Source organism: Capra hircus, chromosome 5 (assembly GCF_001704415.2).
Source record: "Capra hircus breed San Clemente chromosome 5, ASM170441v1, whole genome shotgun sequence".
NCBI classification, from domain to species: Eukaryota; Metazoa; Chordata; class Mammalia; order Artiodactyla; family Bovidae; genus Capra; species Capra hircus.
The window spans coordinates 39,958,610-39,986,532 of NC_030812.1; the positions used below are offsets into that span (position 1 = coordinate 39,958,610).

At 33.1% G+C, this 27,923-nt stretch overlaps 1 protein-coding gene across 1 annotated transcript in view; it reads right to left on the bottom strand.

Moving 5' to 3' along the window:
• The window catches only part of MUC19 (mucin 19, oligomeric), a 125,077-nt gene extending 97,953 nt beyond the window's left edge, over positions 1-27,124 (bottom strand). The window contains 24 exon segments of the mRNA XM_018049032.1: positions 151-245; positions 2,151-2,300; positions 4,139-4,276; positions 4,457-4,541; positions 5,163-5,255; positions 7,035-7,170; positions 8,974-9,097; positions 9,487-9,609; positions 10,227-10,437; positions 12,710-12,807; positions 13,020-13,080; positions 13,520-13,637; positions 14,364-14,592; positions 15,313-15,372; positions 16,380-16,430; positions 18,104-18,168; positions 18,255-18,330; positions 18,333-18,426; positions 19,134-19,327; positions 19,987-20,186; positions 20,524-20,695; positions 26,328-26,366; positions 27,016-27,036; positions 27,121-27,124. Of these exon segments, the coding sequence (XP_017904521.1) occupies positions 151-245; positions 2,151-2,300; positions 4,139-4,276; positions 4,457-4,541; positions 5,163-5,255; positions 7,035-7,170; positions 8,974-9,097; positions 9,487-9,609; positions 10,227-10,437; positions 12,710-12,807; positions 13,020-13,080; positions 13,520-13,637; positions 14,364-14,592; positions 15,313-15,372; positions 16,380-16,430; positions 18,104-18,168; positions 18,255-18,330; positions 18,333-18,426; positions 19,134-19,327; positions 19,987-20,186; positions 20,524-20,695; positions 26,328-26,366; positions 27,016-27,036; positions 27,121-27,124 (2,637 nt within the window).

Sequence of the window (27,923 nt, forward strand, 5' to 3'; positions counted from 1 at the left end):
GAATAAAGTAATATAATCCAATTTAAACATAAATGTATGTCTTAATCTACTGAAAATGGCTGCTATTTGAACACTTTTAATATATGATGCTTTTTTAGTATTATAAAAATATTTCTCAAAAAGGGCTGTTAATGTTAGACCTTCACATACCTCATGATATGGTTTAGGGTCCACAATTGAATGGCAAGAAGCAAAAGGACCACTCAAATCAAGAAGAATTCCACAGTGCCTTTCAGCAAACCGTTCTGGAAGAAAATTAATGCACCCAACACTAGATTAAATATCATAATTTTTAATTAAAAGAGAAAGTGTAAATTTTTAAAACTGTACTCTGCTTTGTGTCTTTATTAAAACAATTGGTTTTTAAAGCGTTATGCTATAATTTGTTATCATGCAAAAAAACATGATATAATAAGAAACAAATCTTTATTAGCTTTGGACTTTTATATTAAATCAGTTAACCTTTTTCTGAAGTGCAATTTCTATATAAAATATGAATAAGGGAACCAGATTATTTAGGTAACTTTAGTTTAAAGTACATATTTATGTTAAATTATTAAAGGTTGATGCTGTCACTCCAGGAGGTTAAATCAGTGTTTCTGAAGGTCATAAACTAGACAATCACTATTAATAATTAAAATACAATAATTTCACATAGCTGTTTAATTGATACTTGGTAGATTTAGCAATAGACTTCTGTTAAATTAATTGAAGATAGAATTCACAAAACAACCATTTAAGTCAAAAATGTTTTGCTCAGTGATTTGCAAATTCTTAAGGATGATGACCATGACTAGCACAAACATTGCTAGAATTTTTTTTAACTATTTGCTGACTGACTTTTAAAAGTGACTGTCACCAGGAAGCAATAAAGCACAATGACTGAACCTATTAAAAGGACATTGAGACCAATTATTCTTAAAATTTTGACAAACTTGCAGCTAGGTATCAATGCTTTTATGTAAATATTACTAACATCTTATTATTGTTTAATTTTCTGTATTTTATTTTATTAAGTTATATTTAAAACACTGAAAATTAAGTCATTTACATATCTCTCAAAAGTGTTAACATATAGTCTGCTTAACATAAATTGGCTTGGTTTCTTATGAGATGTATATATTTTTTTTACCTATTCTCATTTTATTTTCATTGCAACACCCACAAAATAAAATAATGACAAAACCTTGAAATGTGTATTACCATACTGATGTTAATGCATTTATCAGCTCATCTTTTAAATCAAAACAAATAAGTGAAACTTCAAAAGGAGTCACTTTAGTAGTTTATAAACTGATCAGATATTTGTTTCAAGTAAACAGACTAATTAAGAAATAACAAATTAACATTTAATTATAATATATTTTAACTTACCTTCCATTGCATTCCATTATTTATGAAAGAAGCAACATAAAATGAAGCATATGTTAAAATCAATGACACTAGACGAACAATTAGAGAAAGACTTGGACTCAAAACACTTGGATTACACCTTATTAAGAACACCCTATCTAAATCTCCATTATCACCATCGACATGAATGGGAATAATAACCTCATCCACGTCCTTTACCACTCTTTGTAGAAATAAATTGAATTATCGATAATATGTATGAAAGTCCTTGGTAAGCTAAAATGTCAGCAGAATCATATAAGTGCACAGTTTTTCCATTAAAACCTCTATTTGGGGTTTGGTATAACTAATATACATGATGGCAGTGGTTAGGAGACTGGATCTAACTACAGCTGTACCGCGAAATGTCTCAGCAATTTGGGTGAGTGTCACTATTCAAAGAAATGATCCCTTCTACAATTATATAAAATAGAAATAATAATAAAAGAAGTGATTCGTGAAGTCTCCTCTAACCCTATCATTTTAAAACTATGAAGAAACTGTACGTGGAGGGAAAGAATGGCTAGAGAAGACAACAGTGTCTCTTCCTCCCTCTGTTCCCGAATGAGAAGCCTGTTTTCTAAGAGTGTCATCAGCCAGTCAAATTGTTTCTCCACTGTTCCCTCTAAAGCTGAAAAAGTTCACAAACACTAGCTGAAAAACTGGATTATCTAGTAGTCTCATATTATTACCAGAACAAGTTTATAATTCCAGTAGCAAATATTTAATTACAGAGTTTGAGGTTCAATAAACATTACCTTTTTCTATACTGATGCATGAAGCAGTGCTAGCTTTAGGACAGGGCATCATTTCCCAAGAACTAGCAAATGCCTGAGATGTCTTTTCTAATATGTTCTGACTTGACATGAAATCATCCTCTGCTCTGTTGTTGTGGGAACCACAGAGTCCTGTAGAAAGCACCGAAAAAATTTTAGCATCTTCTCACCTTTGGATTCATATTCAGTTCTTTGCTCAAATCAAATCACGCATGAGCCACATGAGAGTATGTCTTGGTTAGTCTTTATACATATAAGTAATATTTCATGACACATCAGGTTAATAATGCCATTTATAATTCCAGGAGCACTGGAACACCATTTGACATGAATATTATTTTCTTCTTATTTGTTGTTGTAACTTAACCTCCTTTGACAAGGCTTTAGAAAGCATGCCTAAAGTAGAAAGTTTATGACTACACATTTTCAGTTTCATTGTGAAGAGTTGAATCATGTTAAGAGCTACGTGCCTTTCTTACCTGGACCCTTCTGACCCTTAAATTACATTTTTTTGCCTATGTATAAATAAGTGAAAAATGTTCACTGGTTAAGCAAAAGTATCTTGCAAAAACTTAGATGGTTTTACATGAGTAAATGTGGAATTTGCCAAGGTTTCTTTATTTTGTTTGATATTTGTAACAGTATGTAAAAACTGATTTCTGTAATAGAAAACCTCAGTAAAGTAGAAAACCTCAGTAAAAGAAAGATAATCTATGAGCAGAAAGACAAGTTGTAATACAACTTGTATTTGGAATTGATTTTCAAAAGATTTATAATATTTTCATTTATTCTTCCACAAATCAGTTTTAGTAACATATTAGCAAATTGATATATAGCATATATTATCAAATCTCACAATAAATCCTTAATTCCTTAAGATGTTTAAATTGTTGAAAACCATTAGGAAATAGATTTTATAATAAATAAAGCTATCTACACTGTATGTTAGGTTATTTTACTGAAATATGGAAGCAAAGATTAAGTAAAGATGTTTTACAGTCTACTATTAATGGATACAACTGAAAATTATAACAGATGGTTACATTAGTGCTTTGGAAATAAAAACATATCTATGAGGTATCATCTCATGCCAGTGAGAATGGCTGCTATCAAAAAGTCTACAAACAATAAATGCTGGAGAGGGTGTGGAGAAAAGGGAACCCTCTTATACTGTTGGTGGGAATGCAAACTAGTACAGCCACTATGGAGAACAGTGTGGAGACTACTTTAAAAACTGGAAACAAACAAACAAAAAAAACTGGAAACAGAACTGCCATACGACCAAACAATCCCACTGCTGGGCATACACACCGAGGAAACCAGAATTTAAAGAGACATGTGTACCACAATGTTCATCACAGCACAGTTTACAATAGCCAGGACATGGAAACAACCTAGATGTCCATTGGCAGACGAATGGGTAAGAAAGCTGTGGTACGAATACACAATGGAATATTACTCAGCTATTAAAAGGAACTCATTTGAGTCAGTTCTAATGAGGTGGATGAATCTGGAGCCTATTATACAGAGTAAAGTAGGTAAGAAAGAAAAACACCAATGCTGTATATTAACAGATATATATGGAATTTGGAAAGGAAGGTAATGATGACCATATGTGCAAGACAGCAAAAGAGACACAGATGTAAAGAACAGACTTTTGGACTCTGTGAGAGAAGGCAAGGGTGGGATGATTTGAGAGATTAGCATTGAAACGTATACATTACCATATGTGAAATAGATGACCAGTCCAAGTTTGATGCATGAAATAGGGCACTCAAAACCAGTGCACTGGAACAACCCAGAGGGATGAGATTGGGAGGGAGGTGGGAGAGGGGTACAGGATGGGGGAACACATGTACACCCATGGCTGATTCATGTCAATGTATGGCAAAAACCACCACAATGTTGTAAAGTAATTAGCCTCCAATTAAAACAAATAAATTAATGTAAAAAATATCTATAGGACTTACCTACAGTATCTGTGAATTGGTTAGGTGGCACAGAAACATACAATTGCATCACAGGAAAAATTTGAATTTGCATTTTTCCATGAAAGTATGTTTCTGCTTGAAGGTATGAGGAAGATGCATTGAAGATCTGTATTTTGTCTGTTAAAGTAATAATTTATATTAATAGCAATAATTAATATGTTAAACAGTTTTTATTTCTTAAAATGCCTGTATACTGAATATATTTTTTAAAACAGAAACATTTATAACATAGTTAAAAATGGAATAAAGTAATGCATTTTACATTTATAATATTTTAAATGATATAATTAAACTTACCTGAATAATAATAACCAACGTTTCCAAACTTGTCATTTGTGACTGTTCCATCTCTATTGAACACGTATTTGTCAACTTGAACAGACTAATATTTAAAAGATATTGTTAGTTTATATTAATTTTCAATATGAATACGTCTAAGTATAATGTTAACAAATGAACCTGAAACTTTTCCCATAAAGCCTCACTGTAATAGACTAACTTATAAATGTCTAAAATATTAAACATTTTTAAAGCATTTCTTATATCGATTCTTAAAGGAGGATTATAAAGGACTTTTCAGCCCTGATTTGTAGATGAGGAAACTAAGACCCAAGAAGATAACTTGGATTTCCAAAGGTCAACCCACTTATAAGTAGCAAAGATCAAGCTAAGTACTCTCCCTCCCTATGTAGGTCATCTCCAGTTAAAATGGTAGTTCCAAAAACATGAAATTCTAAGCAAATATAACTGTCTTCCTAAAAGGGCCATAGATTTTAATGATCTAGTAAGTGGAAAAGGTTGACCTGTAATTAGCACCTTAGTTATGTGCCTATGTTAATTTTGATATTCATAAGGATCCTTAGAGCTATACAGGTCTTCCAGAGACTTAATCAATCTCATTTATGGTTTTAATTTCATGGTAAAGCCTCTCTTTTTCAACTTCCAAAATTCTGAATTTGTAGAGTAATTGACTCAAGTTTGCTTTAGGAAGCTGATTACTTACCGAATTCAAGAGGAGTGTAACACTATTTAAGCATGTTCCTGACTGACCACTTGGACATGGACGAAGCTCAACACTAATAGACCAATCTTTATCCTGTTAAAAAATACATTTATTAAGTGTTTATTAAAATGTCATTGAATATATGCTATTACTATGTGATTCATTCATAATGCATATTTGCATTTTTAATATGTAAAAGGCTTACATTCAATCAGTCTGCTCTGAAACTAGAAACCTAGTTCAGTCCATGGGACAGTCTAGGATTGACCAAGAGTTTTACAGACGGTCCAAGTATTTTGCCTAAGATATAGACTATCTAAATAGTCTATGATTGGTGGATTCTCTCATTAACCTTTTTTTTTTCTTTAAGCTTTACTTTTCATCTTGTCTCTATGGGAATTGTGCTGCATTATTGAGTCTAATGGGACTTAGAGATAACACAGCTTGTTTATTCTCTGGAAAATCCATGATGTCAACTTAAATCCAAGGAGAGAAGCATTTAATTTATAATATAAGTCATGTCAAATATTAACTTCCAGTTCTTATTTTAAGATTTAGGAATCTCTAATCTATATAAAGGAAATAGTCTATATATTTTTATGTATTTCCCTCTCACTTTGCCTATCCCCTATCCTCATGGATTATGTGCAAAGTATGCAAAAAAGGAAAGGAGATTTGGAAAACTGACTTTTAATAATAGTAATGACATTTTTCAGACACTGGTCCCCATCTCTCACTTCAGGAGTCACAAATTCTACTCATCTTTGTTTCTGACCAGGAAGATTAAGTAAAATTGCTTATTCTTGTGCCAGTTAAAGGCATAACCTACAAAATGGAATCTCTCTTTTATTGAAATTTAGATTATTTAAAATTTTAATACTGAAAGAGTTTAAATGTAAGGATAACCTCTATCATACTATTATAATAAACTGCATAATATTGTTCTAGACTGTTTTCTTTTTATTAAGAAGCCATATTTTCTCCAGCATTCATGAATGGGACTATAATTAGGCAGAAGATTCGAGATATTTTCAACCTAGCTTCCTCTGTTAATTAATGTCATTAAACCAGAAACTCTTGCATTTAAGTGAAAAGATGGGAACAGAACATGGAAAGAGAACTCAAGTGATGAATCAAGTTGAAATCAATCTTTGTTTTGCATACAAAGAGCTTGTTAACAAATACTCAGATATAATTAATACAAGCTGTAAGTTTTGTCTAATTAGTCCTAGCTGTTCTCAGGAAAATCAAGACAAATCATGGAGTCTTTTAGAAAAGTTCCGTTTTACTATTCTCGGTCTGTCCCTGAGAAACCCTCAGTAAATGGTCTCAGTGACTTGTCACAAGTTCTTTAATGATGAAATATTTCCAGTGCTGCCAGGCCTATAAAAAGTTCTAAGAGCAATTTGACCTTCCCATTTCATTTCCTTTATTAAAAAGAAGCTACATGTGGAAAAAAAAACACTAAATATCATATTATGAAAACTAAAAATAAATGTAAAGGAATAATGAAAAAAGAGGAAAATATTTTATGGAATGTAAAAGTTAGTCTCATTTTAAGCACTGGTGAACACATACAAAGAAAAGCAGAAAAATGAAATCTTTTCCTGATATATTTATAAAATTAATAGTAATAAAGATTTTGATTGTTTTTGTTTAGCAACGAATTTCTAAGGAACACGGGTAATAATGATTTCAATGTCAACATGTGACACAAAGCAGATACTGAAATACACAACCAATGATTGAATGGTTGTTTGTTTTTGTTTTTTTTTTTTAATAGTGGGTAAAGTTGAAGATTGTGTTTTAAACTAGTAAGAAAAAGCTTGGTGTCTATATCAGTTTTATTAAGTGTTGCAGACTATTACATACATGGATGGCCAAAAAGTGACAGTTTCCAGGATGGTTGTATTTAACACCATCAAAGGTGGTAATCAAACTTCCTTCTATCTTACATCTTCCAGGGCATAATGTTTTAGTGCAAGACCACTTTGCTTCTTGGCATGTGCTGTTAAAATGCAATGGTTATGAAAATGTCATCAATTACATTTTCTTTATGATAAATAGTACAACATAAAAAAAATCACAACTTAAACTAAGACATCTAGTTAAGTTTTATTACACCATCTTCATTCCTCTCCCAACATCTCAGCCTTGATAAATGTCTTTCAGATGATGGTATCCTAGTAATTTTTTTGTACTATGTTTTAGTCTCTCAATCATGTTTGACTCTTTGTGACCCCATGGACTGTAGCCTGCCAGGCTCCTCTATCCATGGGATTTTTCCAGGCAAGATTATTGGAGTGGGTTGCTATTTCCTTCTTCAGGACATCTTTATAACCCAAGGATTGAATCCATGTCTCCACACCTCCTGCACTGCAGGAGGTTCTTTACCACTGAGTCACCAGGGAAGCTCTAATTCCATTGAACAAAATAATAACTTTGCCTGCTCTGCCCAGTATAATATGGTCTTCCACATTGCAGACAGATTCTCTACCATCTGAGCTACCAGGGAAGTCATAAGGAGACATATAGCTATTGATTATGTGAAATGTGGCTTGTCAGGACAGAATGAGATCTTCTGTAAATGTAAAATACACATAGACTTCTAAGAATTAATACTGAAAAAGATGGTAAATTCTCTCAACATTTCATAATAATTTTATGCTGAAATGATAATATTAATAGTTGCATATGTAAAGTTGTGTTGTTTAGTTGCTAAGCCATGTCTGACTGTTTTGCAACCTCGTGGACTGTAGCCTGCCAGGCTTGTCTGTCCATGGGATTTCCCAGGAAAGTATACTAGGCTGGATTGTAGTTTCCTTCTCCAGGGACTCTTCCTGACCCAGGGATCAAACCTGCGTCTCCTACATTGGCAGATGGGTTCTTTATAACAGCCACAGGGGAAGCCCATATGTAAAGTACGTGAATATAATTAATTCCACTTGTTTGTTTCTTTTTGCTTTTTAAAAATAATCAACTGAAAATTTTAAATTATATATGCAGATCATATTTGTGACTCACGTTATATTTCTCTTGAACAGCAAAGCTATACACATTCAATAAATTATAGTTCTTGTTTTCCATAATTATTATTAATATATTATTATCAGACTAACAGTACATTGCCTATTTACTGAGAAAATATTACAGTAAAAATGATACATTAGTTTTCATTGAGTCAGATTATTCCACCACAAGGACAAAGTACATTCTAGAAAGTCCCTTAAATTCCTGCAGATATTTTGAGTTCCAGAGAAAAGTCATAATGAGGAATAGGGAAAGCTCTCTGGTCAGCGTTTTGTTCCTGAACTTAAAAGTAAGAATCAAGTTATTCAACTAAAAGAGAAATAATCTACACTATCTTTGACACATTAAAATCCACTCTGAATCAAATATAGCTTCACCAATGTAACCTCATATAAAAATTATTTGAAAGGTTTGTTTGTAATTGTATATTTTAAAAATATTCTTGAAAATTAGCATAATTATTATTTCATTATTATAACCATAATTTTGTATTATTCTTTCCTCTGTTTTGCAACCACCAATCGGTTTACTATTCAAAACATTATTTCAGTTCCTATAAAACATTATCTTTTAAAGATACATAGAAATCTAATATATTTCACATGAAACACACAAAAATTCCTCAAAAAAAAATGCAAGAATGTAAGCACAGAAAATGCCAAGAGGCTGAATTTTGTTTCTGAAAAGTTTAAGTGTGGATTTAGGGAATTATTTTAAGTTACGCTAATATATTAGTATTATTTCACTATCTATAAAATATAGACAAAAGACACACACATACCACAGAGAACCACAGGAACCTTCGCGGACTTCTCCTGACTGATATACCTTTCCGCTAGATTCACAGGGACAGTCAGACTTCAACACACATCTCCCTTTCTCTCCAATATCATCCAGGAGATAACCTAGAGTACATTATGTAAGATTAATCTCAATACTATACTAACATTAGTAAATTCTCAAGCAATGTGTTGAGAAATCACTTTTGAGGCTATTTCAAGTGTAAACATACCCTTAAAATGATCATTTCTATTTAAGAAATTTGAAAACTGGCAAGGGTATAGATAACTTTCAGAGCCACAGAGTAGTCCTATTGAGCCCAGCATAGAACTAGGAGATCATCTGTGTAGTATTATAGAGATAGAAATGTACATTAACTTTAAAAGTATCTCTACCCCTCCCTTCCTGTATGTTAGAAGGATAGATTATGAATAGGTGATAATTTATTCAATAAGTATCTTGTTAGAAACAAGATCTCAGTATGACTGTGTAACTTCATTTTCAAATGTTTTACCTTCTGGGCAGGTGCAGCCACTCACACATTCAATGTCTTGAAAAGGAGCCACATTAGAACAAGTTGCAGGATTTGAGGGACCACATTCTTTATAGATATGTTTTTCTGGGCAAATAGGTTTTTCTGGAGAAATATAGAAATATGCATACATAGAAATCAGAGGAAAATAAATGTGATAAATTATAGCACTCTAATGAGTATCTTTTAGAGTAGGAGTCTAAATTTCAAGATATAGGTCAATTTTTAAAGATACTCAGTAACTAAATTATGCCAATTTCCTATGCATTACTTTATGATACAATATTTAATTTGAAGAAAATGTATATTACATAGTATCATTTTACCTTACTTTGACATTGATAATCTATTTATATTTTAACTTATAAAGATTGAACTAAGTATAAATGAAATACAACATACTTTTGATAACTTTCTAGTTATTTTTATGGAGATTTTACAGAGTTTCACAAAATTATTTACTTTTCCCAGTGACTTTTACTAATAATAAAGTCTATAAAGTCTCTAATTATACCTTAACACAAAGCACTTATGACAAGTCACTCCACAAAAATGGACCTCAATTTCTTCACAAGTACATGTTAGAGACAAGACCTTTCTTTCATCCATGAGGTTCCTTCCAGGAGTTACAGGTATTTGAGAAAATTACTTTGAGACACAGCTCAACTTTAAATGCTATAGAATCTTCTTGATTTGGAGTCTACAATACATTTAAAACCTACCACAAACCACATCAGTATCATCTCTCCAGGATTCAAAGGTGCCAGGACCATCTGAGGCACAGAGGCGGGACAGTTCTGAGTAAGTGTCACATGTGGATGTTTTGTCTCTACTTTGACAATACTCATCAATGCAGATCATTTTGTAGTCACTGGATAAAGTGCTAACCTTTCCACATTTCTCAAAATAGGTTTCAATAATTTTGTTACAGAACTGCAAAATAAAGCATGAAGTTTTATTAAAACAACAGAAAAATGAGGAATCAAAGGAGTATTTAGGGAAAAATAAGTTCAGAGGGTGGTGTTTGTCCAATATCCTGTAGCTTCTAAAGGGAAAGTTCTTGAACACTGATTGAAATGGGGAATTTTGAATTATTACAGTTCCTACAGTGACTGCTAAGTGAAAACTTCACCTCTGATAATGTGTAGCAACTTCAAAAATTGTACCTAATTTCATCCAAAATTTCTCTAAAGGTGACATGAAGTCCAGAACTCAAGAAAATGGAAAATATGAGAAAAGAAAAGATTGTCCATGCCAGAGACTGGGATAGTGGATGATTGAAACCACAACCAACAGAAGGGTGTTAACCCTTCAGATGTCAATCTGCTTATATAATTGATGAGCAAACAAATAAAATAGACTGATTCTGGGCTTTCTTGGTGGAGGTCATGTGAGCTGCTCTGGAAATAGCATATTTTTTCTCACGTTGGTTAAGGAAGTAAAGACATTACTCTCAAACAAAAAAGATTTTAAAAAATTTTTGTATATTTTAACATGTTTTAATTAACACATAGTTATTTTCTATTTTAATTATGTTTGTTTTCAAATAAATACAAAAGCTACTAGCTAACAAATACACAATTTCCACCAAGTAATCCCACGGACAACTGATAACATTCTCCAAGTGAGGTATAAAATTAAGTGAAATGAAATCTCAAAGACCTTTTTTTTTTTTTTTAACGAACTTTGCTTGGCTAAAAAGTTTGTTTGAGTTTTTCTGTAAGATGTTACAGAAAAATCCAAATGAATTTTTTGGCAAACTCAGTATTATTCTTTGTGTATCTTTCTCACTAGGTAACAGGCTCCGAAGAATTGATGCTTTTGAACTGTTGTGTTGGAAAAGACTTTTGAGAGTCCCTTGGATTGCAAGGAGATCCAACCAGGAAGGACTGATGTTGAAGCTGAAACTCCAATACTTTGGCCACCTGACATGAAGAGCCGACTCATTTGAAAAGACCCTGATGCTGGGAAAGATTGAGGGCAGGAGGAGAAGGGGATGACAGAGGATGAGATGGTTGGATGGCATCACTGACTCAATGGACATGAGTTTGGATAGACTCCGGGAGTTGGTGATGGACAGGGAGGCCTGGCGTGCTGCAGTTCCTGGGGTCGCAAAGAGTCAGACACGACTGAGTGACTGAACTGAACTGAACAGGCTCTTTTAGAGCAAAAACTAGAACTTTGTCATCTCTAGGCTTAACACAATGTCTCATACATAGTCTTTAATATAACTTTATATACTTATTCCGCTAACACATTTGAGCAACCAGGAGTAAGTTCTCACACACTGTGCAATTACCACAACAGTAAAACATACTACTACTACAGAGCTCATAATCTCATAGGAAACATGTGAGAAAAGCATGAGGCATTTTTATAAATCATAAATTCTAATGATCAGCATTGGGTAAAAGAGAAAAGAGGAAGTAATTCTAACTGCAAAGATCAAGGAGCACTTGACAAGTAAGATAACAGATGATCTTATACAACATTATGGCTTAATTTGCTTTGATAGACGCTGACAAGATGTTGTAAATACAACATCCACGTCAATAAAACATGTTTCTTCTGCCTATACAATGCATACATATCTTGATCTTGAGAATTTTATCCTAGATTGAAATAAGTATATGTGAAAATTCCTTCAGTCATCAAATAAATGCAATCTACCAAATTCAACATTCAGAGAATCATGTTAAATGCAGAAAATTCAAAGCAACTGATGAATATTTTCAAGTGGTGTAGTCAAAAAATGATCTGTAACTTTTCAAAAAGATGATAAAGTATACTGGAGATGACAATTCAGACTTGCTGTCTGGAGCAAAAGTAAGGGAGAAAGAGCAGAAAAGTAGTTCTTAGGAACACATTACAGAATTTCTAAACTGTGAAATTCAAGCCAGTCCCCCTGAGATAATTATGGAGAGGTGAAGCATGTCAGTTTACAGGCCAACTAAAGTACTGTTCAAAGGAAATTAGAATTATTATACTAATATATAGTAACTATCATAATGTTTTAGGGAAAAAATACTTAAGCATCTACAGCTAGACTATAAAGCAGAGAAACAGACCATATGGACATTGGAGAAGAAGCAGTTGCAGAATTCTAATAAGGTCTGTGTGTTAAGAACAGAATGTTGGCTATTTAAACTGAAACCAAAGGGAATATTGCTGAAGTCTGCTATTAGATGAAATATAAATTTATTACCTGTACCCCATCTTCACAAACTTCATAGCTTTTACTAACAGCTTTGGAACAATCACCGGGAATTTTACTATCGGCAATGTGCTCATTGATATCATCTCCTTAAAAAGAAAGCTGTGTTAACTTCAAGATATAACTATATATGTGCATTACTTTCAAGATAAATATAGACTTGACAATATAAATATTTATTTTAACAATTAATCATTCTTTATACAAAGACAAATTGTTAGCTTTAGATTTATCCAAAATCAAATAATTGTAATTTCCTTTTGGGAAAGAATTTTCTTAGACAAACGCATTGAAATCCTACCTGGAGTGCTGTTGAAGTTACCACAAAGACCACAAGTTGGATATTGCTTGTGAAGAGTGAGCTTTAAAAAAATTACATGTATGTTTATAAAATATTGAAAATATCTCAAGACAAAATTTAAACAAATGGAAAGACAGAGCCTCTTCATGTTCAGTTTTACCTAAGCTGGTTACTTAGTAATTTATCACAGAGTCTTTTCTAAGTGATCTGAATTTAGAATTTGCAAAGATCTGACTTCACCTCTTACTGACTGTGCCTTTGGTTAGATTATTTAACTTTTATTATCCTGAATTTCCTGAGTCCCATTATCTGTAAAATAAGATTATTTATATTATGTACTTCAAGGTATTTTAAATATTAGATTATGCTTAGTACTGTCCTTGATACATACAGATTTCTCAGTAAACCTTATCCTTATTTTCCTTGTATTATATTATTTTTATAACTGAAAGTAAAGAACAAAATAAACAGGACTATAAGACAATCATAGGTGGACTTACTGAGAGTTTGTTGTTTTTGTCCCACATTAAAGACAGGATTCCTCTACGACTATTCAGAACGTTATGGTCTCCATATTTTTTAATGTGAATCAACTTATTGTTATATGGTATCTGTACACTGAAAAGTATAAAATACAGTTACACATAAAAGATAAGAACAGCATTATTGCATCAAAATTTTTCTGATAATTCGTGTTTCTATATTTAGTATCATAAATAATACTGCTGGTAAATATTAAAGGTTTTTCTAGTCATTTCAGAATGGGCACAATGACTTTTTTCTGATTTTGGGAAGACTTTCAAGAAACAATGAATAAATCTTTGGGGCTCTGGAGAAATAAACAAGAAGAAACTGGTTTATTACAAGAATAAAATGATTAAATAAGTTGAAATGTTCATAAGTAGCCTATCATATCTCATTTTCTTATCCTGAAAAGCATTCAAATACGTCATCCCTTCCAAATATAAATTGCTACTTCTAAAAATAATGGCTTAAGTTTCAGTGTATTGTGAAACCTCAAAATTTTTTTAGCATTAAACATACAAATGAAAGTTGAAATATTCTATTAACAGTTTCATTGAATATGCGTGTTGCCCCAAATCTAGACTCAAAACAGTCAAACAACAGAACTACTCTTTTTTTTTTTAACACCTTGTTATAGGAATAAATCCAATATACAGTGAAGTCTTACATATATAACAAGACTTTTTTCTAAATGTCAATATGAGCACCAAAATAGGAAAAGAGTAGTATATCTTCCCCAATCAACCTTTTTTCCCCCTTTTTTGCTCAGGTTACTTCAAAATATTCTACATACTTTATTAAAAACACTATGACATTTACCTTTCACCATTAACTAAAAGTATATCACCAAAGATAGAGACATCATTGTTGTCAATTATAACTGTTATTTTTTCAATCTCACTATCATTGTTTCGTTTGATCTCAATATTGAAATCTCCTCCCGATTCAACACAATGACGGCAGAAAGTATATGTGCATGAAGACTCAAAGGAAAAAACACGGCCGTTGAAAGCTTTATATGCTCCTTTGCCCCAAGTAGAAGCTTCACCTACAAAATATTTAGGGTAAAATATTCATTATTATTTAGAATAATATTAATATTTAGGTATTAATTAATATTAGTAATATTAATTATTTAGAATTAATGCAGCTTCCATTTTTTATTTTTTAAGTGTTTATGTACCAAGAAAAACTTCACTGAAAGATACTAGTCTCACATCCATCTTAAATCTATAATTTTCTTTCCTACATATTGCAAAATGTGTTAAAAGTAATACCTGAATTCTTGGAAATACCCAAAGTTGGCTATTCCTGCTAAAACAAAAGAAGAAAAGCATCCTGTTTCCCTGTGGGAAAGGGAAATTGTCTCTACTGTGGGAGAGCATATATGGAGGGAAGCTGAGGTCTGTTTGCTTGTTTGTTTGGCTTTTTAGAGATAATCTTTCTAATGTTGTCTGGGTGGGTTACCATTAATATTAGATGTGTCACAATTTAAAAAATTTTTTAATTAAGTAAAATGTGAAAAAATATTAAATAAGTGTAAATAAGTATATTATTTCTATATATATGTGTGTATGAATATATGTGTGTGTGTTTGTGTGTGTGTGTGTTTATCTGTATGTATGGTGTGTCTGGGTGTATAAAACAGATAGATGACTGGAAAATTTTTTAAACTAGTTTCAAATTTTCTTTACTTTGAAACCTCATTAGATACTGGTTGATGGACATATAAATGCGTATACAAATTAGAAATAAATCTATTACTTACCAATAATTGCATTTGTTTCTGAGTATTTTGGCGTTGCTTCTGGAATATGGGATCCTTTTTCTATTCAACATAATAAACAGATTACTTAAATTTCTAATATGTATTGGCTTTAAATACATAGAATATTTGGTCTTCTACATGGGAATTTAAAAATTGGTATTGAAGATCATCAAATGGGTTTTTTATCCTAAATATATAATTTCATTTTGTGATGCTATGATTTGCCAAAGTCATATGCATGATTATCTCTGAAGCCCATATTTTTCTTGTAGCAATCAGCTACAGTATGTTCAGACATCACTAGCAGTTCATTCATTTGGGGTCATGGACAGTTAATAACATATGCTGCATCCCTTACAGAATTATTTTTTAAACTTCAAAAGTAGAACTTGGTGGCCTATTTTTACTGGAAGATACTACCCAACAGGTCCAAGACAGATTTATTAAACCAGTCTACTGTCTAATACTAGTAATTCAATTATCCATATATTAAAAAATAAATTATCCTGATCAAAGGGAAAAATTCATAACCTTGAAACTTGGTTTCCCATAATCCTTTATTTCCAATGCACTGATTCTTTTATATGTGACCAAGTAAACACATGAAATCTTAGAGCAAGGTCTAAAAGCAAGCAACATAATATAGCAACAATTTTAAAAAGTGAATACTTTGATAGAATTTTAAAATAATTTTCACAATACCACTTATTGTATATCTTGAGGCCATTTCTCTTTATTACAGGCTGTCTAACCCAAGTTAGGCAAAAATAGATTAAATTCTGAATTTATTTTTAAAATCAACCTTTAAATACTATATCTAAAAATGATAAATGGGAGGTTGTGTTTTTTTATTTAGGATCTGTTAAGATACAATTGAATGTTTCTTATTCAAAACTTGTTTCAAATATCCAATTAGTCATCTAAATTGTGGTATTCAAAGAGAATAAGCACTAAGAATTCCAATACTGAATGAAAAACATATAATAATATCAAGTTCCAGCAAATCAATAATCAAGAGAACATCTTATAAATACACTTTTAAAACTGAACATTAAAAATCAAACTACCTGGAGTGCTGAGTGATCCAGATGTACTGTAGTCAGATGAACTTGTGATACCTAATTAATACAAAATGATTAGGCCATTTCTGCTTGTAATTTTATCTGGTAAAATATGAAAAGTATATTTTAAAATCTGATATATATATCAAAGATATAAATTCATCAATGGTGATGATAGGAAACTTAGAGCCACATGATGCTATATAAGAAAAAAATTTTTATCAACTCAACAACCTACTGGAGTAACAAAATTATAAACCTCACTACTAAATGAACTGATACCCAATTAATTTTTTTCAGATCAATTGCTTAAAGCTTGTTCAGGGAAAGAGAAAAGGGTTGGATAGAGTTTTAAGTCTGTTTATCCAGTTCCAACCACACTTACTCTCACTGTGAATTCTCTCACACTTGGGAAATCCAGGTACCATTTCAACATGTCAAGTGCATAAAGGATTCAGCATTCATAGAAACTGGAATTATTAAAATTACTAATCTAGATAAACTGAGATGTTCAGTCTCAAGATGTCTAATGTCAAAAGATCCAGAACCTGCCATTTCAAGCACACTAGATTTAGTAGCATTAGATATCCTACTGGGGAGACTATTAATTAATAAAAGTCTATCACGTAATTTGGAAAATTGAAAGCAGTTGAAAACTGACATCCAAATAGCAGAAAAATCTCAAATGGGCAACCACTCCACAATAGAAAGATAAGAGATAATTACCTGTTAGTACATTTCTCAGGAACAAAACCTAATAAATTTGAATACTTAGGCTAACGGCAGCAGGTCTGGGGTTCAGAATTTCAGTGTCTCTTTAACCATTTGTATCAACTGTTCTTAAGCAAAATAATAAATTATGAAAAATTTCAAATATCTGAGTTTCACTGAAGTTTTGACCCCAAAATGTGTGTCCAAAGCTTAAGAACAACCCAAAATAAAATTATTATTTCTGTATGACCAAATTCATTAATAGTTGGCTTTAATGGAGACCAACCATTACTACACCACACTATATTTTTTGCTAATTATATTTCATTTCTAAAAAAGGTATTAATCCTAAATTTGAGTTCTAAGTATGAATTGTATTTTTCAGTTACTCATTGCTAACTTCATCAAAATAGTTCCCATAGCATATTAAGTGTTACTTTAACAATGTGCAACACAAATTTCAATACTATTTAATCTCATGCTTCCATTAAATGGAAATAATAAATTTTATGAGATTTTCAAAAAGGATAGATCTTATTTATTCTTCTCAGGTATGGACCTGTTAAAAAATACTTAAGCCATCAAGGCCAGATGCAAAATACAAAGTTCAAGCCCAACAAATCAACTGCCACTCTTCCACTTATGCAACTCCAAATCAATTTCACATAAAGGCAACAAAAACTATCCCACACCAATATATTCACAACCACAAAACTACACCAACATTCTACACATTCCACATTCTACACCAACATATTAAATTACTTTCATCTGATATCATCTAAAGATATTTTATCATTTTTGTACTTTGTGTTGCTTTTTATATTTTATTAAGAAAAGTTACAATTTCACTAATTTTTTATAATTTATGTTAGAATCCTGCCTTTTTAATTAACAGAAATAAACCTCAATTCTCAAGTCAGGGGAACCAGATCCAATAACATCTTTTCCAGCATCACAGGTACCTGTACCACTAACGCCAGTTTCATCAGATATGTTTGATCCAGAGGTACCAACACCAAGTCCAGCTTCACTCTTGTTTCCTTCACCACTTCCAGAATTAGATGACCATATGTTTCCTCCTAATGGAAAATCAATGTGATTAAAGAAATAAAGAAGGAAGCAATTAATTTGGATTTCTTGGGAGTAGCATCCAGGTTAAGATAATCTGAGCCACTGACTTCAGATCTAGGACTCAAGTATTCAGCCCCAGCAGATCTACCACTACTCTTTCCATTCCCACCAATTTACTGACTCTAAATCCCTAGTGGTCAGATGACTTCAAACAGAATCCTGAATCTTCAGAAATGCCACTAAAATATTCAGCCTCATTTCTTGGATTCTTTCCAAATACAAAATGATGTCAAAAGAATTATTTCAAAGCATATCATGATTTAGAATTATTCCATGCAAAGACAGTAACCATCAAAGCCCATAGCACTAGAACTAGAGTCCAAAGAACCACCTACTCCATTTCTAGCAGTCTATACCACTACGATCACTGCCACCAAATCAATCTGAACCAGAATCTCCAAAACCAAATTGAGTTCAGCTCTTCTTTTCTCAACTTCTAAAGCTAGAAATCCTTCCCTCTAGCGGAAAAATTAAAATGTTATTTTAAAAAATAAGGAAAATTTGAAATGCATTTCAATTTTACTGAAAGATTCAAGGTTAGGAGAATGCCAGTGTCAGGGGCACTGGTCCTGAGATTCATGGATCCAGGCCCAGTGGACATTGCCACCCCATTCTATCAATCCACTGCCTCCAAATTCCTTCTGACCAAAAGGTCAGGCATCAATCCCAAATTTCCAAAATGATCACTACTTGTTCATCCCCATTTCTTACACTAGTACTCCTACCAGAATATCAAAACTTTGTCACCAGAATATATTTAATAAATGTTATGACTCAGAAACTTTTTTTCCCCAAACTCTTTACTTCAAGTCCAAAATAAAAAGATTCATGCTTTTGAGCTAGCAGAAAAATCAAAATATTATTAAACAAAATAATAAATATTTGGAACTCAACTGGATTTCTCAGGAAGAAGACTGAGAGGATACCTGAACTACTGGCATCAGAGCCAAAGCCTTTAAGTTCGTCCTCAACAGATGCATTGCCACTCAAGCCATCCCTTCCAAGTTCATTGATTTCCAATCCCTGTTGACCAGAAGACCCTAAATTGGATTCCAAATTTTCAGAGCTATCACCAACATAGGAACTAACAGTTCTCAAACTGGCGCCACCTGCAGAATATAAAATGGTTGTCACAGAGTTTATGGAGAATATTTTATGATTCAGAAATTTATACATGCAAAAATGAGATATCAATACCTGGATCACTGGAAATGGATCCTTCAGATCTAACCACTCGATTTCCTTCAACTGTTTTGCTACTAAAGTCACTGTCACCAAATGAACTTGAACTGGAAGCTCCAAAACCAAGTGCAGCATTGACCCTTCCGGCTCCAACTTCCCAACCAAAATACCCTGTTTCAACTGATGAAAAAACAAATCAAGATGTTATTAAAATTTAATCTTTAATAATTTGTTGTAAGATATTATTTAAATAAAAATGTTTCCACCACTTAATTTAATTAACTTAAAATTTTCCAGAAAGAGTCTTGATTAGAATACCTAAGCTAACATCAGATCCAAGATCTTTAAAGCCAGCCCCAACAGATGCAGTGTCACTCAAGCTATCCCTTTCAAGTTCATTGATTTTCAATCCCTGTTGACCAGAAGACCCTAAATCAGGTTCCAAATTTCCAGAGCTATCACCAACAAATGTATCACCACTTCTCAAACTGGTGTCACCTGTACAATACAAAATGATTGTCACAGAGCATACTGAAAACATTCTATGATTCAGAAACTTGCATGCACAATAATGATGTATCAATACCTAGATCACTGGAAATGGATCTTCCAGACCTAGCCACTTGATCTCCTTCAACTGTTTTGCTACTAAAGCTGCTGTCACCAAATGAACTCGAACCAGATGCTCCAAAATCAAATGCAGCATTGCCTCTTCCAGCTCCAACTTCCCAACCAAAAGACTCTGTTCCAACAGATGAAAAAATAAAAATGTTATGAAAATTTAATCTTTGTTAATTAGGTTGTTGTGAAATGTTACTTAAAGAAAAGTGTTTCCACTGCTTAATTTAATTAACTTGAAATTTTCCAGAATGAGTCTATATTGAAATACCTCAGCTAATGACAACAGATCCAAAGCCTTTAAATCCAGCCCCAACAGACGTACTGACACTCAAACTACCCCCTCCAAATTTGTTGATTCCAAAACCCTGTTGACCTAACCTGGAATCCAAATTTCCATAGTTAGTACCGACAGAGGTATTCACAAGTATTTTAACCTATTAATTAATTTAACCAATTTAAAATTTTTTTCTGGAATGAGTCTCAGTTGGAATACCTAAGTCACAAGCATCCAAAATCTATGGATTTACCCCCAGCAGATCCCTTACTGCTAATTTCACTCCAGTCAGCTCTACTGATTTCCAATTTCTTTTGACCAGATGTCCCCAAACCAAATGCTAAATTTCCAGAGGCATGGCTACTAAATTTAGCCCCTCTTCCTATGCTAGTGCTGTCTGCTGCAGTTAAAAAAAGACTGTCACCAGGGAATGTTTAAATGCAACTTATGAATCAATACTTTATACAAAACCTAAATAGTATTTAGATCATCAGAATTTGATTTTCCATTGCTCCCTATTTTTCTTAAGACCGCTGACACCAACTCCACATGAACCAGAATCAAGACTAAATCCAATTTAACCCTCTTTTTTACCATCAAGTCCAAAATCAAAAGGCAAATGGAAAACTAAATGGAACCTTAAACTGTTACCAGAAGAAATAAACAAAGGATGTAAATCATTTATGTTTTTTCTTAATAGAGTCTGAATCAGAATTCATGTTATTAAAGAGAGAGCTAAAGCCCATGGATTTATGAACAAACTTCTTACTATTCATTCTATTTCCATCAGTTTTCACATCTTTTAAGATAAATTGCTCTGACACAAAAAATACCTATAATTGCTGTACTTTAATGAACCTCAGTTATGTCAATGACTAATTTCCAAATATAAATTGACATTTATCTACAACTTCTGATTATTGAAAATATAATATAACACAATATAAAAAACCATTTTGAAATAAAAATTACTGTAACAAAATTTAGCACTTTTGTTTTGCTTATCACCTCCTAATTCTTGACCATAGATATACACATTTGACAGTTTCAAATATTCTGACATTCCTTTCAGGACAATCAGTTTAAATATGAGTAATAGAACTTAAAAATTCAAAAAATCATACAGAAACATGAGACCAGAAAGTTTTCATTTCTTATGACAAAACTTGGAAACAAGAGAGTTTAAGTGGCTTTCCCAAAGTCCACAAAAGGTTCATAGGAAAGACTATATAGAAACTGGATTTCTTCATTCCAGGTCCAAGACCCTTCATAAAAGCATTCATTCCACTTGCTTCTTCACTAAAATGTTTAAATTTATTTCTGTTGATGAAAGCACAGATCCTTTAAGAATCAAACGTAGTTTAAAAACCTAAGCACGGGAATTGAAACTGTAATCAGAAATCTTCCAGCAAACAAAAGCCCAGGTCCAGACAGCTTCACAGCTGAATTCTACCAAAAATGTAGAGAAGAGCTAACACCTATCCTACTCAAACTCTTCCAGAAAATTGCAGAGGAAGGGAAACTTCCAAACTCATTCTATGAGGCCACCATCACCCTAATATCAAAACCTGAGAAAGATCCCACAAAAAAAGAAAACTACAATCCAATATCACTGATGAACATAGATGCAAAAATCCTTAACAAAATTCTAGCAATGAGAATCCAACAACACATTAAAAAGGTCATACATCATGACCAAGTGGGCTTTATCCCAGGGATGCAAAGATTCTTCAATATCCACAAATCAATCAATGTAATACACCACATTAACAAATAGAAGAACAAAAGCCATATGATTATCTCAATAGATGCAGAGAAGGCCTTTGACAAAATTCAACATCCATTTATGATAAAAACCCTCCAGAAAGCAGGAATAGAAGGAACATACCTCAATATAATAAAAGCTATATATGACAAACCCACAGCAAACATTATCCTCAATGGTGAAAAATTGAAAGCATTTCCCCTAAAGTCAGGGACAAGATAAGGGTGCACACTCTCACCACTACTATTCAACATAGTTTTGGAACTTTTGGCCACAGCAATCAGAGCAGAAAAAAAAATAAAATAAAAGGAATCCAAATTGGAAAAGAAGAAGTAAAACTCTCACTGTTTGCAGATGACATGATCCTATACATAGAAACCCTAAAGACTCCACCAGAAAATTACTAGAGCTAATCAATGAATACAGTAAAGTTTTAGGATATAAAATCAACACACAGAAATCCCTTGCATTCCTATACACTAATAATGAGAAAACAGACAAATTAAGGAAACAATTCCATTCACCATTGCAAGGAAAAGAATAAAATACTTAGGAATATATCTACCTAAAGAAACAAAAGACCTATATATAGAAAACTATAAAACACTAGTGAAAGAAATCAAAGTGGACACAAATAGATGGAGAAATATACCATGTACATGGATTGGAAGAATCAATATAGTGAAAATGAGTATATTACCCAAAGCAATCTGTAGATTCAATGCAATCCCTATCAAGCTACCAATGGTATTTTTCATAGAACTGCAGAAAATAACTTCACAATTTGTATGGAAATACAAAAAACCTTGAAAAGCCAAAGCAATCTTGAGAAAAAAGAATGGAACTGGAGGAATCAACCTACCTGACCTCAGACTAAACTACAAAGCTAGAGTCTTCAAGACAGTATGGTACTGGCACAAAGACAGAAATATAGATCAATGGAACAAAATAGAAAGCCCAGAGATAAATCCACACACATATGGACACCTTATCTTTGACAAAGGAGGCAAGAATATACAATGGAGCAAAGACAATATCTTTAATAAGTGGTGCTGGGAAAACTGGTCAACCACTTGTAAAAGAATGAAACTAGAACACTTTCTAACATCATACACAAAAATAAACTCAAAATGGATGAAAGGTCTAAATGTAAGACCAGAAACTATAAAACTCCTAGAGGAAAACATAGGCAAAACACTCTCTGGCATAAATCACAGCAGGATCCTCTATGACCCACCTCCCAGAATATTGGAAATAAAAGCAAAAAATAAACAAATGGGACCTAGTTAAACTTAAAAGCTTTTGCACAAGAAAGGAAACTATAAGCAAAGTGAAAAGACAGCCTTCAGAATGGGAGAAAATAATAGCAAGCAAAGCAACTGACAAAGAATTAATCTCAAAAATATACAAGCAGCTCCTGCAGCCCAATTCCAGAAAAATAAAAGACCCAATCAAAAAATGGGCCAAAGAACAAACAGACATTTCTCCAAAGAAGACATATAGATGGCTAACAAACACATGAAAAGATGCTCAACATCACTCATTATCAGAAAAATGCAAATCAAAACCACAATGAGGTACCATTTCACGTCAGTCAGAATGGCTGCAATCCAAAAGTCTACAAGCAATAAGTGCTGGAGAGGGTGTGGAGAAAAGGGAACCCTCTTACACTGTTGGTGAGAATACAAACTATACAGCCACTATGGAAAACAGTGTGGAGATTCCTTAAAAAACTACAAATAGAACGGCCATAAAACTCAGCAACCCCACTTCTGGGCATACACACCTGAGGAAACCAGAATTGAAAGAGACACATGTACCCCAATGTTCATCGCAGCACTGCTTACAATAGCCAGGATATGGAAGCAACCTAGATGTCCATCAGCAGATGAATGGATAAGTAAGCTGTGGTACATATACACAATGAAGTATTACTCAGCCATTAAAAAAATGCATTGGAATCAGTTCTAAGGAGGTGGATGAAACTGGGCCTATTATAGAGAGTGAAGTAAGCCAGAAAGAAAAACACCAATAGAGTATACTAAAACATATATATGGAATTTAGAAAGATGGTAACAATAACCCTTTATGTGAGACAGCAAAAGAGACACAGATGTATAGAACAGTCTTTTGGACTCTGTGGGAGAGGGCGAGGGTGGGATGATTTGGGAGAATGGCATTGAAACATATATAATGTCATATATGAAATGAATTGCCAGTCCAGGTTTGATGCATGAAACAGGGTGCTCGGGGCTGGTACACTGGGATGACCCAGAGAGATGGGATGGGGAGACAGGTGGGAAGGGTGTTCAGGATTGGGAACACATGTACACCCGTGGTGGATTCATGTTGATGTATGGCAAAACCAATACAATATTGTAAAGTAATTAGCCTCCAATTAAAAGAAAATACATTTATATATTTTTAAAAAAACAGACAAAGCAAAAAAAAAAATCTCTCCCATGAATTCCTCTAACACTAAATCAGAATTGGTCAAAAATAACTATCAATTCCTGCTTTGCTAATTGATTGCTTTTTCTGTCAAAGAAGAAACTAAGAAACAACCTAGATTTCTGTTTCACTTGCAGCAAAATTGGGGCCAGCTAATCCATTTACTGAATTCATAAAAAATCCATTTTAGCCAGATGCACCCCAATAAATTCTATTTTTATTTCAAGCAATGTCACCAAATTCTGTACCCCCAGAGACACTGTTGGCAAGACTATATGCTGAGCTGGTGTTCTTTACCATACAAAATAATCATTATCAGAGAAAAGTTGCATTCATTCATATTGTAAAAGAAATTAATCTACACTCATTGCTTGAACTAGGTCTTCATTATTGTTTTGAATGTATCATCCCTTCCCCTCCACATATCTTTCCATATATAATTACACACAATATAATCAGAGATGGGCATGGTGACCAATTTACCATGAGGTTTGAGAGAATTCCATAAGAAAAGTGGGATGCACTGGGTTCAGAGTTCATTTAAGATAAAGTTTCAATGTGTTCTATAGAACATGAGCAAACAATTCACACCTCAGTGTTATAAACAAGAGCAAATTTCTGTGTTGACTTACTAGTCATATTGAGTTTGTCAATCCCAAAACAGATGACTGGACAGACAGGAAATGTTTGTGTCTTTCCTTTGGATATTTCAACCACAGCCCTACACCTAAAACTGCTACTCCCTTTTCAGTTATCACCTGCTACTGCTAAGTCGCTTCAGTTCTGTCCAACTCTGTGCGACCCCATAAATGGCAGCCTACCAGGCTCCACCGTCCCTGAGATTGTACAGGCAAGAATACAGGAGTGGGTTGCCATTTCCTTCTCCAATGCATGAAAGAGAAAAGTGAAAGTGAATTAACTCAGTCCTATCCGACTCTTCGCGACCCCATGGACTGCAGCCTACCAGGCTACTCCGTCCATGGATTTTCCAGGCAAGAGTACTGGAGTGGGGTGCCGTTGCCTTCTCCGATAGTTATCACCTCCTGGACTCAAATATTAGATTTTAATACAAAATATTGAAGTTATTTTCTTCACTGGATCTCCTTCTTCATGGTTTTCGCAGAGATACAAACTATAGAAAATTCAGGGACCAGGGAAGTAAAGTAAAAGTTTGAATCAGCCAAAAGGAAGAAGTGTATTGAATCAGAAAAGACATGCCTAACAAAGAAATTTAAATTTGTTTCTGATTGAACCAAAATTGAAGGCCACAAACTGCTAAAAACCCTACTTTGTAACATTATTACTTCGCAAATTGATTATGTAATTTCAAGAGGAATCTTGGTATTGAAAGTGGATTGTGGTTGCAGACAGAAACATGAGTGTGTGTGTGTGTGTGTGTGTGTGTGTGTGTGTGCGCGCGCGCGGACACGCCGTTCAGTCGTGTCCAACTCTTTGCAATCCCATGGACTGTAACCCACCAGGCTTCTCAGTCTGTGGAATTTTCCAGGCAAGAATACTGGAGTGGTTTGCCATTTCCTCCTCCAGGGGATATTCTCCACCCAGGAATGGAACCAGAAACTCTTGTGTCTTGTGCATTGCAGGCAGATTGCTCACCACTAAGCCACTGGGGAAGCCCAAAACATGAGACTGCACTAAAAATGAGTCCAGGAAGCATTTTAAATTATTAGTTTACAATTATAAAAATGATTGATCATCACGATAATAGTAAGAAAGATAGTTTAAGAAAATAAAAATCATCAGGAAGAATTTAATTTAATAAACTTTGCCAAGATTCTCTTAAAACAGAATTCATTACTCTCGTTGGCACTGGGATTAATGGCTTTAAAGCCATATGCTACGAATAAAACAAAGATTATCAGATTATCCCAACTGGGAAAAAGTACTTCTAGGTCAGTATTTTTCTCCAACAGTACCTGCTGGAATGTCTTTTGACTCTAAACTATTAATCTCCCAAAGTTCTCTGACCTGTCTGCAGCAGCTCCTTGAGTGCTAAATCCAATGTTAAGGAGTGAACCAACAAGAGATTTCTTTCTTCTATTTAAGTCACCAAAGGATGAACTACTGTGCAAAAAGGGACTTACTGTGAATAACAGAAATTTTTATATGAAAACAGTATTGCTGGCATAATAAATGTGATTGGATTACAATACTATGAAAAGCCATATATTATTTTGTGTAAGCACCTTTATTCTGGTGGTGCTGGGAATGACATACACGCCTTATTAATTTAATCACTGTGTCCATATCTTTTTCTCATAGTTGTAAGACTTCAAAAAATAGATGAATAGAGTTGTAAAGACTTAATTGACTTGTAATAGAAATTCTTCCTCTCATGGACAGGGCAGAAACCTCCCCACATGCTTCCTTCTCCAGAACTAAGCTCTGAGTTCCAGTGGTCAACCTTCTCCCATCTAAATACTTTACCATGTTGAATCCACGCTGTCCCTGGTTTAGTAACAGCTGGTAAAATTAAAATAACATACCTGATTCTCTTTTCTGTATTTCTGCAAAGAATAAAGATGAAAACATTTACTCATAAATTAACATTTGCTCGACTCCTTCAAGAGCTAGTTTAAATGTCATCTCACCCATGCTGGATTCATGTCAATGTATGGCAAAACCTATACAGTATTGTAAAGTAAAATAAAGTAAAAATAAAAAGAAAAAAAATTGTAAAAAAAAATAAAGAAATAAAGAAATCTTTATAGGAAAAATAAATGAATAAATAAATAAATGTCATCTCAATGAGTCATACTCTGACAATGTAAAGTTGCACCCCCCATTTTAATCCTCCTAATTATTATTATATTACTCTAACTTATTCCATAGATTTTATCACCTTGTATATACCATGTTTACTACATGTAATGTTTATTGCTTATGAACTGTTTCCTTCTCGATTTAAGCTGTATAAGCTTAAGATTTTTTGCCTATTTTATTCGCTGATGTATTCCAGATGTCTTGAAATGTGCTTGAACCATAGAGAACACTCAGTTAATATTTATTTAATAAATACATTCATCAACAAAGTCCTTTTGTTAAGGTAATATATACTGTATAATATAAGGTACTATTGAGGTATTAATATACTGTGCTATCTATACCATTTCTGGTTTTTTTTTAATCTCTATAATAAAATTTAAGAACTTTAGAATTAGTAATGCCTTAATAAATACAATAAATATAATATTCTTGTAAATTCATAGAAGACATGAATTTTGATCACTGACTAGACAATAAAATGCGTGATTTGTAAGCAGAACTTAAAGACTATGTAACAGCAAATACAAATAATAGTAAGAAACTTAATTCTCTCTGTTGACAATAAGGGAAGAGAGACTCCCCTCTTTTTTAGATCATTTACTTTAGAAAACTTAAACTCCCTTCCTTT